At 41.7% G+C, this 19,912-nt stretch overlaps 1 protein-coding gene across 3 annotated transcripts in view; it reads right to left on the bottom strand.

Annotated features, from left to right (window-relative positions):
• Positions 1-19,912, bottom strand: part of LOC137642147 (ATP-binding cassette sub-family C member 5-like) — a 399,142-nt gene that overhangs the window by 327,216 nt on the left and 52,014 nt on the right. For all 3 annotated transcript variants that reach the window (XM_068374687.1, XM_068374685.1, XM_068374686.1), the window contains exon 2: positions 14,977-15,115. In XM_068374687.1, coding sequence (XP_068230788.1) covers positions 14,977-15,033 — 57 coding nt within the window. In that variant the 5' untranslated portion in view covers positions 15,034-15,115. The remainder of the gene's footprint in view (positions 1-14,976; positions 15,116-19,912) is intronic.

Genomic DNA, 19,912 nt, shown 5'->3' with positions numbered 1-19,912 from the left:
CTACTATAATATCAATTGTATTGAAACTTACACCATAAAAACTACTCTATCAACCGAACAATTCTGTCAGACAGAATTTTTATTTTCCTTTTTATCTTTTTTTAATGAATATTTTTTTTTCCTCGTCTAGACGGAAAATAATCGTGAAAAAAAATATAAAAAGAAAATCAAAATTCTGTCAGACAGAATTGTGGGAATTTTATTATTCTTTTCAATGATATCTTTCTCTCTAATATCAAACAACAAATAAGTGAGAAAAATGTACCTATGTGTGAATAAGTATGTTTTTGAGTTATGAGCTCCCAAAGATTTGCAACAAATTTTCGCTTCTTTTCTTAAAGAAATCAAGATAATATTATTATGATAACTTTTATTGTTTATTCGTACATAAATGCACCCTAAACCAGGTATTTGAACCCTCAGTTTACTATTCCTATGTTACGAGTTGCCAGCGATCTCTTATTGTTGCCAGTGTTTTAGTTAGCAGGTTTCAGCTTTTACTCTTATTCACGTTTCCCTCTTTCTTGGTTCTTTTTTTTTGTTCTCCGCTTACTTTATGTTCTTTCTATCACCATATGTAACATTGGCATTGCTATAAAGTTCCATTAGACGTTGTGAAAGCACAATCTACATACGAACTTCAGGTAAATAAACACATGCATTATAGTTTCTATATATCTTTGGAAACTTTGCTGATGTTCTCGTAACTGGTAGTTTTCATTTAGCTACCCTCTACCAATGCCTTTCATTTCTGCCAGAAGTACGATATATCGAAACATAAGAGTAAAAGAGAGAGAGAGAGAGAGAGAGAGAGAGAGAGAGAGAGAGAGAGAGAGAGAGAGAGAGAGAGAGAGAGAGAGAGAGAGAGAGAGAGCGCATGAATTTAATTTTGGAGTGATAACATTTGGTTGATATACTGTAGATGGCAGTTCAAATAGAGAGAGAGAGAGAGAGAGAGAGAGAGAGAGAGAGAGAGAGAGAGAGAGAGAGAGAGAGAGAGAGATCAACCATTATTTGATTCTAAGAGAGTTGAACATTGATATTATATAATTTGTATAAATGGCAGCTTTGAATAATTTGAGAGAGAGAGAGAGAGAGAGAGAGAGAGAGAGAGAGAGAGAGAGAGAGAGAGAGAGAGAGAGAGAGAGATGCAAAAATAAAAATAACTGCGATTCTGTCAAACTCAGTCATGCAGACGACAGTAAGTATGACGTCATAATTTAAAGACCGCTATATCATTATTGTTTGGAAAAATGATAAGATTATTTTTTCTTTTTATGACCTTAGGTAACATTGCGATTGCTATAAAGTTTTCGAGGATGTTATGAAAGCACAATCTACATGCGAAATTAGAGAGAGAGAGAGAGAGAGAGAGAGAGAGAGAGAGAGAGAGAGAGAGAGAGAGAGAGAGAGAGAGAGAGAGAGAGAGAGAGAGAGAGAGAGAGAATTATAGTATTTGTATAAATGTCAGTTTTAGATAATTCAAGAGAGAGAGAGAGAGAGAGAGAGAGAGAGAGAGAGAGAGAGAGAGAGAGAACTACGATTCTCTCAAACTCAGTCAGATAGAAGACGCAGTTAGGATGACGTCATCATTTAAAGACCGCTATATCTTCATTGTTTGGAAAAATTATTGACTATTTGTTCATTTTATGACCTTAGGTAACATTGGCCTTGCTATAAAGTTCCCGAGGACGTTGTGAAAACGATCTACATACGAACTTCCAGTAAACAAACGCATGCATTATAATTTCTGTAAGTGTTTGGAAACTTTGGCTTCAGTTCTCTGAGGAGTAGAATTCGTTCAACTACTTTCTACCAGTGCCTCCCATTTCTGCCATACGTACGATAGTTCAAAACATAAGTGAAAAATCGCTATAGATATGCAAAAATAACACACCAAGACGATTTTTTCAAACTCAGTCATGCAGACGACACAGTAAGGATGACGTCATCATTTAAAGACCGCTATATCTTCGTTATTTGTAAAAATAATTGGCTGAAACTTCTGGGGAGCATGTACGATATGTTTATGCATACATAGAAGCAATAAACGATTTTCGATTTCTGAAAGTTGTTATGTCAAAAACCCATGGCGGACGGCCCCCTTAATCAAAAGTCTTATGAAATATGATAAGGCATTTTTAGACATAGGTAAAGCAGGCTTTTTGACTGCACACCAAAGCGCTTCTGATTGCCTTTTAAACATTTAGTTCTGTCTAAATAGAACCTTAGTGCTCTAATAGGTCAAAGAACCTTCTCCAGCTCCTCACCCACCAAATCAGAGAGGTTAGCAATTTTGAAAGATTTTGGCCATGGGTGAGGACATTCGTTCTTGGCTAGAAATTCAAGCTGCAGGAAGCATATAGCTTTGCCGTTTCTAAAGACAATGTTTTTGCTATAAGCATGAACTTCACTGACCCTTTCAGCTGTTGCTAAGCTAACTAAAAATAAAGTCTTAAAATCAGATCTTTAAAAGAAGCAGAATTCAAACATTCGAATCTGTCACTCATAAGAAATTTTAAAACTACGTCTAAATTCCAGGCTGGTGAATCCTGATGACATTTCTTAGAGGTTTCAAAGGATCTAAGGAGATCCCGAAGGTCATTGTTTTTCGTGAGGTCTAAATGTCTATGCCTGAAGATCGTTGCTAACATACTCCTGTATCCTTTAATGGTTGAGGAGGAGAAATTGTGCCTTCTTCTAAGCTCTAAAAAGAAATTGGCAATTTGAACTATAGAGGTACTGGATGAAGAAACTGAGTTAGCTTTCCACCATGCTCTAAAAACTTCCCACTTGGATTGGTACACCCTGATAGTAGAAGTTCTTCTTGCTCTAGCAATAGCCCTGGCTGTTTCCTTCGAAAATCCTCTAGATCTTGCGAGTTTTTCAATAATCTAAGGCAGTCAGACGTAGAGCCTGGAGAATTAGATGGTTTCTTGCCAAGTGGGGTTGTCTGAGAAGATCTATTCTCAATGGCAAGCTTCTTGGAACATCCACCATCCATTCCAGTACCTCTGTGAACCAACCTCTTGACGGCCAGAAGGGGGCTATTAACGTCAATCTGGTTCCCTCATGAGACACAAACTTTTGTAGTACTTTGTACAGCACTTTCAATGGAGGGAAAGCGTACACGTCTAGGTGTGACCAGTCCATCAGGAACGCGTCTATGTGTGACGCTTCGAGATCCGGAACTGGGGAGCAATAATTCTCTAAGCTTTTGGTTTTTGAGGTCGCGAATAGATCTATGAGAGGGCGGCCCCAAATCCGCCAAAGTTTCTTATATACATCTAGATGCAGTGTCCACTCTGTGGAGAGAACTTGATTCCTCCTGCTGAGGCTGTCTGCCCTCACATCTTTTCCCCTTGACTGAATATTGTCAACAGGGATATCTTTCTCTGATGTGCCCAAACGAGAAGAGTTCTTGCTATCTCGTAAAGCGGCCTCGAATGCGTTCCCCCTTGTTTCGCTATGTAGGCCAAAGCTGTGGTATTGTCTGCATTGATTTGTATTACTTTGTTTAGTACTAGCTTCTCGTACCCCTTGAGAACCAACAGGACTGAAGTTACCTGACACTCAAGATCCAGGTCTGCTACTCTCTTGTTGTATGCAGGCCGACAAACTAGCATGAGCGAAGAGAGCATCTGTTGCAAATCTAGTAGCGTAATAAAAATAGGGTCAAACTCTTTCTACACCGTTTAAAAAACATGCAGAGCTTCCAGAAGACGATAACCAGTTTGATGGTGGAGAAGGAGCAAGAACTGAAGCCATGCTAGGCTCAGACAACTTTTCTGCAATTGAGAGAGTTGGACGTTATTTGACAGTTGCTGACATCCTAAAAGGATGTTTGGTGGGAGAGTTTTTCTTTGGTAGAAAGAAAAAACGCTCAGAACTGTTCGAAAGACTAAAACCAGAAGCTTGCGATGTCAAGAAAAGACGGTGATTGACCGTGTCCATCTTCCTGTTTAGAAGTCTGGAAGTTGATGCCAGCCTCGTCTGGGTGCTGAGTCATCTGAAGACGACGCTTTCACCTCACCTTTCCTATGATGAAGCTGAGAGACCTGTGAGGCGTCAAAAGGTATGCTCGAGTAGGCGACTACTCGGGAGCTAAAGCCTCTCATTTCCTTTATCGTTCGATATTTTTTCTCTCCGGGAAAAGGGAGCTGGAAGAAGTTTCAATTCGACATTCCTTGGAAGAGGTCTAAGGATAGGAAACAACGATATGTCCTCACAGGCGCACCCTCTATTTGAGGGGTGGTGCTTAGCCCGAAGCAAAGAACTCAAAACTGGACAACTTCCTCCCATAAACAAACCTCCCGGTAGCTTGAAGTTCGGATGAATGGGGAAGTAGAAGTAAGCATCCTGGAGATCTAAAGAGATCATCCAGTGGACCTTCTTCACTGCTGCAAGCATAGTCTTATGAGTCTCCATAGAGAACTTTTGTCCTCTGGACGTAGCTTGAACAGTATGTGACTGACGTTGGACGTCACGGTTTGTTTGACGTTCGACGTCACGAGCTTGTTGTTCGACGTCACGTTCAGCTTGATGCCCAATGCTGCGCTTAGCTGCCTAGCGATCGTCGCCGCGCTTGGAAGGTAAACGCTCGATGACACGCTTGGCCGATTGATATCTGGTATCAAGAGAAGCAGACACTCAATGGGATATAGAAGCCTTATCACGCTGTTCAACATTTAGCTTGCTGGTAGGCCGCCTGTGCGATAACGCGTCCTAATAAGAATCATGACGAACCATCGCTTTGCTAACAGCAAGCTGACAAGAGTGTATAAAAGATGCCAGCAGCATAGTCCAAATAGGATCAACATTAGGTGACACCGGTGTAGAAAACTTTGATCGCAAACTCGCCTTCCTCATTGCTTACATAACGCTTACATAATGCTCCACATTTCAGCAGACAGAATACAGTCTGGCGGAAGTGGCGGTGCCTGTACCGTAACACTAGACTAAGGAACAAGATCCTTACCAGCCTGAACTAAAGCTTTGCCAACTTCTAACATCCTGACAGGACGTATGCAGCAAAAAAGGGGCACTGCCTTCTCTTACAAAAGCCCTAATGCAATTCCTGCTGTTGCAGCTGGAAGTGCTGCTGCACCAACATCTGCAGTTAGGTTCTGTATGCTGCATTGAGGATGCGCTATAGCACTGCCCTATCAGTACTGTCTTTTTTATTTTGTTACTTTTCTCAGAATGATTTATTGTTAATTTATTCTCATCATTTATTTATTTCCTTATTTCCTTTCCTCACTGAGCTACTTTTCCCTATTGGAGCCCTTAGGCCTATAGCATCCTGCTTTTCCAACTAGGGTTGTAGCTTGGCCAGTAATAATGATGAAAATTGTAAACAGTGACTCCTTTGACGTCTTTCTTAGTGAAAAACTCTGAAGGCGGAACGAGTTGCAGTAGGAACAAAATAAAATGGAAACTCTTCAGAAAAAACTCTCACGAGTTTCTGAAAGTCACTCCCTTCCTCCTACAAGTCTCTAACCTAGGTAGAGATGTCTTGTTTCCAAGGAGTCAACTCAAGGTTCTGAATTCTGACCTCAATGCTTTAGAGGTTTAATTCTCGCTCTCCCAACCAAGAATTAGTTCAAGCAGGCCTTGGTCTGAGAACATAAGATCTTTCTAGTTACTATTTATTTCTTAATATAGCGCCTGGCGTAACAATGTTCCAACGCTAGACACTCATGGCCATGTAGACATCAAGTTCTACTTGATGTCATGCAAACTCTTGATGCTCAGCGCCACGTGACTTTCAGAAAAATAACGCTTGCCATTAAAAAACGCTCGCGATTCAGACGCTCGGAACTATGCCGATCGCGTCTAGAACGGTAGATCATCAAACAAGAGAAACCAAGAATTTGCACTAAGTTACAAACATCGTATCAAACTCTTACAGCAGCGTTAGTAGCTAGCCTTACTGAACGCTTGATGACCAACGCTCTGTTGTTGTCACGCTCAGCTTGGCGCGAGGCATCACACTCAGCTTGGCACGAGGCATCACGTTCAGCTTGGCGCGAGGCGTCATGCTCAGCTTAGCGCAGAGCGTCACGTTCAGCTTGGCGCGAGGCGCCATGCTCAGCCACCTGGCTAGCGCCATCATGCTCAGCTGCTTGGCACGCGCCATCAAGTTCAGCTTTTTTTAAAAGGTAAGAACATTTGAATGCTCATTACCTGTCAAGAATGAATCTAATTTTTTGTTTTCAGCTTCGCGCCTGATGCGTGCCATCGCTTAACGTTAGAAAACACTATTACCTCACCTTACCTATGGCGAGGGCGAGCGTTCTCGGGATCGTCAACAGAAAACGCTCGAGGGGACTTCTGCTTGGGTCTTACAAGAAGGTAGGCGCCAGGCTTTGCCTCTCGCTTCCCTTCGCCGCTCGACTTTACTTCTCCCATGGGTCCACGAACTTGAAAGAGGTCTAAGGCTAGGATAACGACAGTTCTGAACAGAAGCACCCTCCAATGTATTGAATGAAATTCAATGCACTAATTTAGCACTAAAAATTTGCATTTTTAACTCTTTGGTATAAAACCAAAAGTATACACGCCCGTAGAGGGAGATTTTACTATGCTGTCAAGGGCTTGTATGAGAATGCAATAGTCACTGAATCCCATATAAAATGTAACAAAATATTTTATATAAAATACTTAACATATTAAATGAATAGATATAGGAATAAAGAATATATCTATATATTTAAACCAACCCTTATTATTAAGGGGTTCCAATGAAAGACGAATAGTCACATTTAACAATTGGAACATTTATAAATATTATACGAAAAAATTTAGTATTCCAAAAACGAACAAGTAAACAACGATACAAAGAATCGTGAGACTATATCAATTGTCATGAATACATCATATAAAAATTAACTGAACGCTAATTTTCTTTAATCTTTGTAAACAGATTAGCTGAAGAAAAAATACTAAAAGGACCAATATAATTGGAAAATGACATATTCCTTTTATCTAATATAACTCAAAAACTTTAGTTTTTAAAGAAAAATGTACTTTACATAAATATCGATACAAAGAGTAATACTGTAACGATAGACTGAGGACTGTGTAGCATAAATAAAAATGATCGCTAGATAATCTTTAAAACAGATCGGAGATTATCCAAAGAAAGCATACCAAAAGGACAAAACTTTCCTTAAAATAACATAATCCTTTTATTTTATATAACTAGATACTTTGTAAGATAGTATTAACTTATCATTCTTTGTAGAAAAAGAAAGAAAATGCAAGTCATACTCAAGCTTACGTCATATGACTATGACGTCATCGATGAGGCGAGATGTTTACCTATCGCCATAATGCTTTCATTAGTTAAAAATAGGTTGAAAAATATTTAATCCTACCCTTTAAGCTATAACATAGCGATAAAATATAAAACAAAAACCTAATAAGCGAATGCTAAACTCATAACAAGTGTACATCACCAATATACTGCTAAAATCCAGGTTAAACCCGAGTAATTTTCTTTCTATGTTGCCAGTGTGACGGCAGAAGAAAATCTGATACTAGGAGGGATAGTTCGACCTAGCTCCGTAGTGGCGCTGGTGTTTACCTGGCATATCTATGCGATTGCTGCGAGTTTTGAATTTCTGCTGGACAGAAGAATAAAGCTATTATTATATAACCAGCGGGTAAGTTTAAATGTTCAAAAATATATATATAACTGCCAGTTAAGTATTCATAAAACTTTGTTTTATCATGAAAACTCCATTTTTATGAAGAGAACTTACCTGGCAGTTATATATATATATAGCTGATTCACACATTTGGAGGAGGGTGACAAACAGCTAATATCGTTGGGAAAATAACAATAAGTTTTAGGAGAAAAAACACCTTGATTCCTTACCTGCTAAGGTAGCTGATTTCAAAGGTTCCTGCCTCTTGAGTCGCTTTCCCTTAGGAGTGTCAGCCAGGAGTGGACCTGTCATGCTGAAACAACTCAATCGAGTCTGTCAAACGGGGTGAGACCAACAACTTGACTACACTTCAGCACTACCTATGCCCCCTTTTTTTAAAAACTGCAACCTTACTCAAACTAACAACCTAACCTTGCAGAATAGATATAAACTATCTAGCTAAACTGAGGGTACTGTACCACACGTCACAGTCAGACAACCATAAAAACCAACACCCAAACACAGGCATATAAAAATTAAGGTTGAGGGGAGGTAGTACTCCTTTGCCTAATACAGAAGCCGTAGCTACGTATGGGCCCAAGGTGTAACACCTTTCATAATCCACTCTTACCTCTCTCAGGTAATGAGAGGCGAACACAGAGTTGCTTCTCCAGAACGTTGCATCCATAATCTGTCTAACTGACATATTCTTACGATATGCCAGTGAAGTAGCGATAACTCTCACCTCGTGAGCCCTTACTTTCAAAAGACCGAAGTTCTCCTCCTCACACAAGAGGTGAGCTTCTCTTATTGTTTCCTCAGGAAGAATGATAAAGCATTCTTTGAAAGGGGCTTTTGCGGATCTTTCACTGAGCACCATAAGGAATTAGATGCGCCTCTAACATTCTTAGTATGAGATAAATATGCTCTGAGGGCTCTAACTGGGCAGAGGAGCCTCTCCTGCTCTTGGCCCACCACATTAGTGAGGTTAGGAACCTCAAAAGTCCTCGGCCAGGGTTTTGAGGGATTTTCATTCTTGGCGAGGAAGTCAATCCTCAACACACATACTGCTCCATTCTGGTTAAAGCCCACTTGCTTCTCAATAGCATGAACTTCACTGATCCTTCTTGCTGTGGCCAGAGCCATCAGGAAGAGGGTTTTCTTAGTAGCATCTCTAAGAGACGCTTGAGAGATGGGTTCAAACTTGTTGGTGCATAGGAACTTCAGAACCACAACCAGATTCCAAGCTGGGGGTCTTAACTGAGCCTGCTTAGTTGTCTCAAAAGACTTCACGAGATCTTGCAAGTCTTTATTCTGAGTTAAATCTATGCCTCTGTGCCTACAGACAGCTGAGAGCATACTCCTAAATCCTTTAATCGTGGATACGGCTAGTTTAGCATCGTGTCTGAGGGACAACAAAAAATCAGCTATTTGGCTCACAGAGGTAAGTGGTTGAGGAAGCTTTGTGCTGCTTACACCAAGCTCTAAAGGTTTCCCACTTAGGTTGGTAGACTCTTTGCGAAGAGACCCTCCTCGCTCTGGCGATAGCTCTTGCAGCTTGCGCAGAAAAACCTCTCGCTCTGACAAGCTTCTCGATAGTCTGAAGGCAGTCAGTTGAAGAGCGAGGGGGTTTTGATGATACCTCTCAAAGTGGGGCTGTTTGAGAAGCTTTGATCTTGGAGGCAGGCTTCTTAGAGAGTCCACCAACATGTCCACCACTTCTGTGAACCATTCTCTTGCTAGCCAGAATGGAGCTACTAGGATCATTCTTCCGGATTTGAGGAGAGCGAATTTCCTGACGACCAGATTGATGATCGTGAACTGGGGGAACGCATAGGTGTCCATCCCCGTCCAGTCCATCAAGAAGGCGTCTACTGCTATTGCCTCCTCGTCCGGGACTAGAGAGCTGTAGTTAGGGATCCTTTTGTTTTGGTTGGAGGCGAAAAGGTTTATTAAAGGTCTCCCCCATAACTTCCACAGACACTGACAGACCTGGTGGTTGAGTGTCCATTCCGTGGGAAGAACTTGCCCTTTCCTGCTGAGCATGTCTGCTCTTACATTCCTCGGTGTCCCTGCATGAATCTTGTAAGAAGTCCTACATTGTTCTCCTTCAACCACAGAAGGAGCTCTTTTGCTCTTTCGAACAGAGACAGACAGTGAGTTCCCCCTTGCTTTCTGATGTAAGATAGAGCCGTGGTGTTGTCCGAACCGACCTCCACTATCCTCCCCGACCATGAATCTTTAAAGGCCTTCAGTGCTAACAGAATGGCCATCAACTCTTTCCTGTTGATGTGCCATCCGGTTTGTTCCTTTTCCCAAGAGCCTGAGACCTCCTTGCTTCTTAGTGTTGCTCCCCATCCTGACTCCGAAGCGTTTGAGAACAACACTAGGTCTGGGTTCTTCCTGCACAGGGAGATTCCTTCTAACAAAGCTGGATCCAGCCACCAAATCAGATGACCCTTGATCTCTGCTGGAATAAGGAAGGAAAAGGAGTCCTCCTGAGTCTTCCTGTTCCACACTCTTGATAGGAAGTGTTGAAGAGGTCTAAGGTGCAGTCTTCCCAAAGAGACAAACTGTTCGAGCGAGGAGAGGGTTCCCAGCATACTCATCCAATCCCTCGCTGAGCACTTCTGTCTCTCCAAGAATTCTTGAACCTTCTCGAGGCACCTGGTCTGCCTCTCCTGGGAGGGAGAAGCCCGAAAACGAACCGAGTCCAGAACTATCCCCAAATAAAAAATAGTCTGACTCGGTTCGGTCTGAGATTTCTTTTTGTTAATGACGAGACCCAGTTCTTGAGCCATCATGAAAGTCTTGCGTAGGTCCTCCAGACATTTCTCTTTCGATCAGGATCTTATAAACTAGTCGTCCAGATATATTATTATTATTATTATTATTATTAAATGCTAAGCTACAACCCTAGTTGGAAAAGCAGGATGCTATAAGCCCAGGGGCCCCAACAGGGAAAATAGCTCAGTGAGGAAAGGAAACAAGGAAAAATAAAATATTTTAAGAATAGTAACATTTAAATAAATATTTCCTATATAAACAATAAAAACTTCAACAAAACAAGAGAAAGAGAAACTAGATACAACAGTGTGCCTGAGTGTACCCTCAAGCAAGAGAACTCTAACCCAAGACAGTGGAAGGCCATGGTACAGAGGCTATAGCACTACCCAAGACTAGAGAACAATGGTTTGATTTTGGAGTGTCCTTCTCCTAGAAGAGCTGCTTACCATAGCTAAAGAGTCTCTTCTACCCTTACCAAGAGGAAAGTAGCCACTGAACAATTACATTGCCGTAGTTAACCCCTAGGGTGAAGAAGAATTGTTTAGTAATCTCAGTGTTGTCAGGTGTATGAGGACAGAGGAGAATCTGTAAAGAATAGGCCAGACTATTCGTTGTCTGTGTAGGCAAAGGGAAAGAACCGTAACCAGAGAGAAGGATCCAATATGGTACTGTCTGGCCAGTCAAAGGACCCCCTCTCTCTAGCGGTAGTATCTCAACGGGCGGCTGGTGCCCTGGCCAACCTACTACCTATATAGAGATACTCTTATCCCCTCTTGATGAAGCCATCCTGCCACGTTCGCCATTACTCTGGTGAAGACTTGAGGAGCAGTGCTGAGGCCGAAGCAAGGGGTCTTGAACTGGAAACACTTGCCCTGGATCATGAATCTCAGGTACTTCCTTGAAGTCGGATGGATGGGGATGTGAAAATGAGCATCCTGTAAATTCAGAGACACCAGCCAGTCCCCTGGACGTACTGCTGCCAACACCAACTGAGTCGTCTCCATGGTAAATTTTGTCTTTTCCACAAAGACGTTCAGAGAGCTGACATCCAGAACGGGTCTCCATCCACCCGAATTCTTGGGTACCAGAAACAGGTGATTGTAGAAACCTGAGGAGGATAGTTCCAGAACTGGTTCTATTGCTCCCTTCTCCAGCATCTGGTCCACCAGATCTAGTAGGGCCCTTTGTTTCACTGCATCCAAGTACTGAGCCACTAAGGCTAGAGAAGTATTTGAAAGCGGAGGCTTCTTCAAGAGGGGGATCTTGTATCCCTCCTTGATCACCGAGAGGGATCAGGCGTCCGCCCCTCTTTTCTTCCAAGCCTGCCAAAAAAGTGACAGTCTTGCTCATACCGCTGTCTGGAGGACTTGAACTTCACTTCTTGGAGTTGGATCTGAACGAACCTCTATCGTTCTACCACCCGTCTCCTGCCTTCTTCCCCTGAAGTCCGTTCTCGAAGGAGCTCTACCTCGAAAGGGCTGCTGAAATTTCCTCTCCTCTCTTTTCAGAGATGAAGGAATCGCTGGTAAAGGCTTTCTTGCAGAGAGTGACAGGAGGTCTTGTGTGGCCTTTTGCACAAGAGAAAGGGTAATGTCCCTCATAAGGGACTCATGAAAAAGATGCTTCGAGAGAGGGGCGTAAAGGAGCACAGCCTTCTGCGCGACCGTCACTGCTCCGGAAGTGAAAGAACATAACAGGGCCCTCTTCTTCAAAACTCCAGCCGAAAATAGTGAATCCAACTCATTTGACCCGTCCCTAAGAGCCTTGTCCATGCATGCCATAATACTAGTAAGGTCTTCTGTTTCCTCCAGTCGTTCGGTTTTCCTGGCCAGCGTACCTAGAGACCAGTCCAAAAAAATTAAGACTTTGAAGGCTCGGAAAATCCCCTTGACGAGGTGGTCAAGCTCAGACATGGACCACATTACCTTTGCCGAGTTAAGGGCATGCCTCCTAGCAGAGTCAACAATACCAGAGAAGGCCCCCTGGGAGGAGGCAGGCACTCCCAGGCTCAGAGGTTCTCCAGTCTTGTACCACATGCCCACCTTAGATGCAAGTCGAGCTGGTGGAAAAGAGATGGTGGTCTTTACCGCTTGCCTCCGCTCCTTCAGCCAGTCATCAACTCTAGCGAGAGCCTTCCTAGCAGGGATGGATAGCTTCATTTTGACAAAAGCCGACTGCTTTTTGGCTTTCTTCCTGCTAAACTGCGATTGAGGAGAACGAGGGGCAGCAGGTTGAAACTCCTCCCCATAAAGCTCAAGGAGGGAGCGAGAGAGTACCTTATAATCCCCAGCTGCTTTAGCAGGTTTATCTTCATCCTCTGAAACATCCTCAAGATCTTGTCCTACTTCCACTTCAGTGTCCCTTTGGGCTGAAGGTTCACCTCCATACGAGAGAAGCAAATGTAGGATGCGTCCAGTTGGCGAGGGCTGAATGCGATGCGTCCTGACAGCGAGAAACGCATGCGTCCTGGCACCAAGCGCTAGAAGTGTCCTCGAGGCGGTAGGCGGATGGGTCCTGGCGCCGAGAGCTGGAAGCATCCTTGCGCCGAGAGCTGCGTTCGTCCTGGCATCGCGAAGCGGAAGCATCCTGGAGAGGCAGGCTGGAATCGTCCTGGTATCTCAAGCGAGAGACGGACGCGTCCTGATGTCGAGAATCGCTAGCATTTTGGAGGCATGTCGATGAAGAAGCAGCGCGGTACCGCGCCTTAGACGAATCTCGCCGCGATTCCCTGGGAGAGGAACTCCGTTCCTTCTTAGAGGCCCATTTCTTAATAGGTAAAGAGGCGTCCTTACGTCTGTCTGACTGGGGGGAAGGACGGCTAAAAGCTTGTACCAGAGAAAACAGCTGCTTCTGCATAACAGTCATAAAAGACTTCGCGACTGCTGCTGGATCCTGCGGTTCCGAAGGCGATGGCTGCCGAGTAGCGCTTGTTGTAGGAAAAGGATCTCTAGACAGTCTGACCGAGGATACGTACCTCTTACTCCCTTGCGGCCGTCGACGTACCTTCTCCCTTGGTCCTGGGAGCTTGGTAGAGGTCTAGACCTAGGGTAGCGACAAGTTCTATCAGTCGCCCTCCACTGCCCTTTCACTAGCACTAATCACACTCTCACTCTTACCTTTCAAGGCTGAAAGTTGGTCTTTAATAGCCTTCAACTCAGCCGCCATCCTGGCGTACTGAGGGTCATCCGTCGATACCGTTCCTGTAGAAGGGGCAGGAGTTACTACCTCAGGAGAAGGTTCAACTTCTACAGAGGAATTAATTAATGGATCAATAGAAATATCTAAACTAACTTCACTGGCAGATTTAGATTTAGATCCCAAAGCCCTCCTGGCTTTATTTAACTCTAACTTGCGCACATAGCGCTTCATATCTAACCATTTTTTCTCACTTAAAACCTCACATTCCTTGCACCTTTTATCAAGCGTACAATCAAAACCCCTGCAACCCAAACAAACAGTGTGAGGGTCTACCAAAACTTTCGGTAACCTCACCTTGCATTCTTCATTTATACAAACACGAAAATGAAGTTTATCAGTCATATTAAACAAACAAGTAGTAACAGAATAAATACAAAAGCGATTGCCAAACCCCAGGCCAATGTAATTCACCAAAGAATAAGTCCGGTACAGCGACACAGGGAAAGCGAACGAAAAACTCCAATGGCGGACCAACGATGTTGTCAGTCCAATCAGCAGAGATGATCTGAGGAACAGAAAATGGGAATGATTCCAAGTACCACCCTGTGAGGGTTGTTAACCACCTAACCGCACAACCACCACACAGCAGTTGCCGCGAGTTTTGAAAAATTCTGCCGGACATCAGAGACTATAGCTATATATATACAACTGCCAGGTAAGTTCTATTCATAAAAAGAAAAAGACAGTAGGTTAGTACTCGTACATGGCCAGAGTCAAAGTGAGATTGCTCTACCTGGCAGGAGGGTAGTGCTTTCCCACCACCTGGTTATAAGTTTAATGGCTGGTCCCCACTTAGCTGATGTCATGCTCCAATCAAAGGTTGATTTTTGGTAAAATACAGCACATTTTGAGGATCACCATGAAATTCAGGACCATGGTTCACCAGAAAAAGATGGCATTAAGTGTATTCACAAAAAATGAACCTGAGGAAAGCAGGGGACTGTAGAGACAGTAGACCTGCCAAACATTTGCAGCTTTACCCAGAAACAATTGCATATCCTTGCACTCTTCATTTATCCATCCAAGTTTGCCCAAACAGCAGCATGTCTGGATACTTATTAATTTATACTAGAAAGAGAAAGCAACGAATTAAAACAGCCGAACATTTGAGAGGTAGCAGAACTATCTGTGTACTGCTTGCGACCAAAGTCAAAAGCGCTAGTCTCACTGACTGACAATTGACAAGGCTTCCCAGATACCTGCCAAGGGTTCTCACTACCTAATTAAATTTTAATAGTTATTCCAGCTTCGCTGAAGTCATACTTCAATTGAGGAACAATAGTTTCTATTCATATAGGAACAAGTTAAAAATCAGTACACTAAAAGGTAAAAATCTTACTGGTTTAATTTTAGCAGCATCATTAGACTCCGATGGCTCATCAGCCAGAGATTCCATACTTATGAGAAGTTGAGGCTTATTCAGATGATTATTTTACAGATGGTGAAGTTCAAGTGGACCAACCAACTTACATATAAAACTGAAAAAGGTTAGCAATGAAAAAATGAACATTTTTTTTTTTTCAACAAAACAATTATATACATAAGAATAATAATACACCTGTATCAAGATTATAGAATTTTCAAGTTCCGTAATTTTTTTCCATCAAAGAAATACAAACCAATTTTCCAAGGCATACTATCCAGTCTTTGATTTTGGAGTAATCTGGCATGAGGTAGAACAAGTTCATTGAAACTTGATAACAAAGTACTGTAGTTAAAAGATATTTAGCAAGCAAAAGTGATGGTACTGCCAACCTGTCTGATGTTAGCCAATAATTTTTCTTTTAACATAAGAAGCACAGTGAAACTGTTGAAGTGGGATTTGGATATAAAATTCTGGTTCACATATGTAAGTAAAAATCAAACTTTTAAAGTAATTTTGGTATTTCCAAACTAAAAACCTGAGTCCTTTAAATATGAGTATGTCTTCAGTGCAAGCTGGAGCAACCACTGAATCTTTAACATGGTAGGTGTGGTAATTAGTGGGAGATAGGTGGGGGGGACACCCACCTGCTCAAATGAGCAGAATAGTTGGGGCAGTAAGTGTAACTTAAAAGAGTCAGGTTTTTACAGTATAGTAATAGAAAGTACAAATTATCCCAAATAAAGTTGTGATTTGTTCCTACACCTATACAAACCATCATCCTTTGAATAAGAATTGAATTGAATATGGGATTTAGGCATTAAGCCAGGCACTGGGGCATCAAAGGCCATTCAGCGCTATATAACGAAAATCATTCAATCATATCTGTACACTCACACCATTTAGTATCATTTTAACCTTTAATACAAATCGTAACACTTTCATACAATAAAATCTAGATGTGAAATAAATAGGGATTAAAAGGGTAAAATAAATAAATAAATTAATAAAATCAATTATAGCTCGTAATATAACCCAATACTTTGTATAAATCGACTAAAATATGTTTAACATCCATTGTCACTTGACAGGTATTACAAAGAGGGGCCTGTCTCCCTTCCCCACTCTTCATTAAATAATTGTGCGTTGCATGTGTATGGCCAATACGCAGCCTAGTTAAAATAATGGTATCCCTTCTACTTGTAGAATTACAAGATGACCATTTATCCACCAATGGGTGGATTTGTTTCAATTTTGTATTGGTGGTCAGTTCGGACCATCGAGCTTGCCACTTATTTTTACAGTAAAGATGAATCTCACTTTTAAGATCTTTGTAAGGAATACTCAAGGGGGATGGATTACTTAGCCCTGAAGCTTCCTTTGCTGCCTTATCTACTTGTTCATTCCCATCCACCCCAACATGGGCAGGGACCCAACAGAAGTGAACACTGATACTCTTCCTAGATTGCAGAAGTACTAACCAGTCCTGCACCTCTTGTACTAGATGATGGCCTGGCATAATTTGTTTTAATGAGAGTAAAACACTATTGGAATCCGTAAAAATTGTATAAAAACTATTTTGGTTGCCATTTTTAAAAATATGATGGACTGCGAGAATTATTGCGTACAGCTCAGCAGTAAAAATTGAACAAGAGTATGGGAGTTTCCTTCTAATAACAATATCCCCCACCACAGCTGCACTTCCAACTCCTGCAGCCGATTTGGAGCCATCTGTAAAAACATGTTTCCCATGATGTTGAGCAGCATGATTTAAAAACTCACTTTTCATTACCCTACTAGGTAAGGTATTTTTCCCTCCTGCCGTAAAACATACTTTAACAGGTGGATTACACCAAGGAGGAGACTTGGGATATCCTACCTCTGCTATCTGTGCTGTTAACAAGCCTACTTCTCTAGCATCATTTTTCAGCTGTACTTCCAAAGGCTTAGGCACTCTAGATCTGTTAGGAGCCCGATCTAAAGGCGCCCTAACATATTTACAGTTAGGATTGTTTCTCACAGCAAGGGACCTAGCTAAAAACCTCAAACTCAACTCCTCTCTGCGAATGGAAAGGGGAGGTATGCCAGAATCAACATAGAGACTGTCAATGGGAGATGTTCTGTAAGCACCTGTGCAGATGCGAAGCCCAGCATTGTGAACAATATCAAGTTTTCCAAGTAAAGTCTTTGTAGCTGACCCATATATTTGGCATGCATAGTCTAACTTGCTCAGACACAAAGATGTATAAATTCTAAGCAAAGTTGTTCTATCAGCACCCCAATCAAAATGCGATATCACTTTCAGAATGTTCAGTGACTTCTTAACCCTGATAGATAGGTCATTTATATGGGGACCAAATGTCATTTTCTTATCGAAAATGACTCCAAGAAACTTGACACTATCCTCATATGGCAAAATACAATCATTTAAGAAAAGGGTGGGGATCTCTTCCCTTTTACGAGTACGAGTAAAGCGAATGGCTTTGGTCTTCTGAGGAGAAAACATGAATCCGCGAGAATTTGCCCATGCGGAAGCAGCATTTATTGCAATTTGAAGATTTTGGCATGCTTGTAGTGCAGATGATCCACTACAATAAATTGCAAAGTCATCGACAAATAGTGATCCTTGTATGCCAGGAGGTATGTGACTAATGAGACTATTAATTGCAACAGCAAACAAGGTCACACTCAATACGCTGCCTTGGGGGACACCTTCTTCTTGCATGTAGGATGAAGATAGTTCTGACCCTACTATCACTTTAATGGAGCGGTTTGATAAAAATTCTTCAATAAAAGAGAACATATGTCCTCCTATACCCCACGAGGCCAATTGCTTTAAAATACCACCCCTCCAGGTGGTGTCATATGCCTTTTCGAGGTCAAAAAAGACACCCACCACCTGGTTTTGGTTAGAAAAAGCATTTGAAATTTCCCTTGATAACATCAGCAAAGGGTCTAGAGTACTTCGGTTCTTCCTAAAACCAAACTGTCTGTTAGATAAAAGATTTTTTTATTCTAGATACCACACAAGTCTGTTGTTGATCATTCTCTCAAATAGTTTGCATATGCAACTGGTCAAGGATATGGGCCTATAACTAGATGGCAGTTCTGGGTCTTTACCAGACTTGTGGCCTGGAATTACAATTGAAGTATGCCAGGAATCAGGAGATGTATGGGAAGCCCATAGACCATTAAAGGTTTCTAATAAAAATTCCTTGGTATCCACTGGAAGATGTGATATCATTTCATACCGGATGCCATCCTCACCTGGGGCAGTTAAAGAAGAGCTGGAGATAGCATTTTGCATCTCCTCCATACTAAAAGGCAGGTTAAAAGCTTCAGTATTTGAAGAAGCAGGAGGAACAAATGTTGATGCTCTAATTTGTTGAAATGCTGGGGAATAGTTGTCAGCACTTGATACATGAGCAAAGTGCTTAGCAAGAACCTCTGCTACATCTTTGGGGTCAGATATATATCTATTATTTTCCCTTAATATTGGTAGAGGCTTAGGGACGAATTTACCTTGAAGTTTTCTAATCTTGTCCCATATTTCCTTTGAGGGAGTTTTGGTATTAATATTAGATATATATTTCTTCCAAAATGCTCTCTTTGCTTTTTTAAAAATTCTTTTTTGTTTGGCACAGGCTCTGAGATATGCTATTCTATCTGCTAAATAGTTTGTCCTCAAGTATCTTCTGAAGCAAGTTCGGGTCACTTTTCTTGCGTTGGCACATTCTTTACTCCACCAAGGAACTACAGAGCGATGATTAAACCGCATGTTTTAGGTATAAACTTGCTAGCATTATCATCAATAATATTTTCAAGATGTTGATAGGCATGCACTGGAGATGTAAATTCATCATATTCTTTATCAGTGTGTGAACAGTTTTCATAAGCTGCCCAGTCTGCCTCATCTATCTTCCATTTTGGTGGACACTGAGAAGGAAGATTATGGACATAATTTAACATTATTGGCCAATGGTCACTGCCATGTAGGTGTTCATTTACTGACCAAAGGTAGTCCAATCGAATGGATGAGGAACAGATTGACAAATCAATGGCTGATGTAGAGTTGTGGAATTCATCATACCTAGTTGGAGAACCATCATTCATTAGTATTACATCATTGTTGTCGATTAATTCTTCAACAAGATTACCCCATCTATCGCACACATTTCCACCCCATAAAGTATGCTTTGCATTAAAATCACCCATTAAAATAAAAGGGGCAGGAAGCTGATTGATCAAGTCTTGGAGGTCAGAAAGTCTAAGCCTTCTTGGATTACCAGCATGATCTAAGAGGAAAAGTTCTAAGGATGGTTCAATATATAGCGAGCATAAAGTAATTTTTTTCACGATATGAGTTCTAACTGCACATGCCTGTAGTGGTGTATTGAGTGGGATTGTTTCAAATTTTACAGATTTGTGAATAATAAAACCTGTACCACCTTGAGCTCTTGCAGCTTGCAAAGGAGGGGATCTACAAAAATGATAATTGAGTCCAGGATTAAATGGTTTGTCACTGATCTTGGTTTCCTGTAGGCAAATTACCTTCGTGTCTGAGTCCCTGGTTAAAGTTTTTATTTGCTCAATGCTAGTTCTTAGACCTCTGCAATTCCACTGGATGATAGACATTATCTTTTGTTATTATTTTTCTTTGTCTCATTTGTCTTTTGGGACTTTTCAGATGAAGCCATGTAAGGCCTGGAGATGGAAGGCTTTACTAGGCCACCACTCTTCTTTTCTTTCTTTCTAGGATCTTTATAAGAGTCAACCTTAGGATCATGAGTAGTAGGGCACTTACCTGACTTAGATGAAAGTGAGGATGATGGGGACCTTTTCCTCTTTGGAAGATCTTGTTTTCCAATCTCCATCAAATCAGGTAGAGATTCTGCCTGAGACAATACATTTA

This window comes from Palaemon carinicauda, chromosome 6, assembly GCF_036898095.1.
Source record: "Palaemon carinicauda isolate YSFRI2023 chromosome 6, ASM3689809v2, whole genome shotgun sequence".
Taxonomy (NCBI): Eukaryota; Metazoa; Arthropoda; class Malacostraca; order Decapoda; family Palaemonidae; genus Palaemon; species Palaemon carinicauda.
This window is presented reverse-complemented; position numbering and strand designations above follow the sequence as displayed.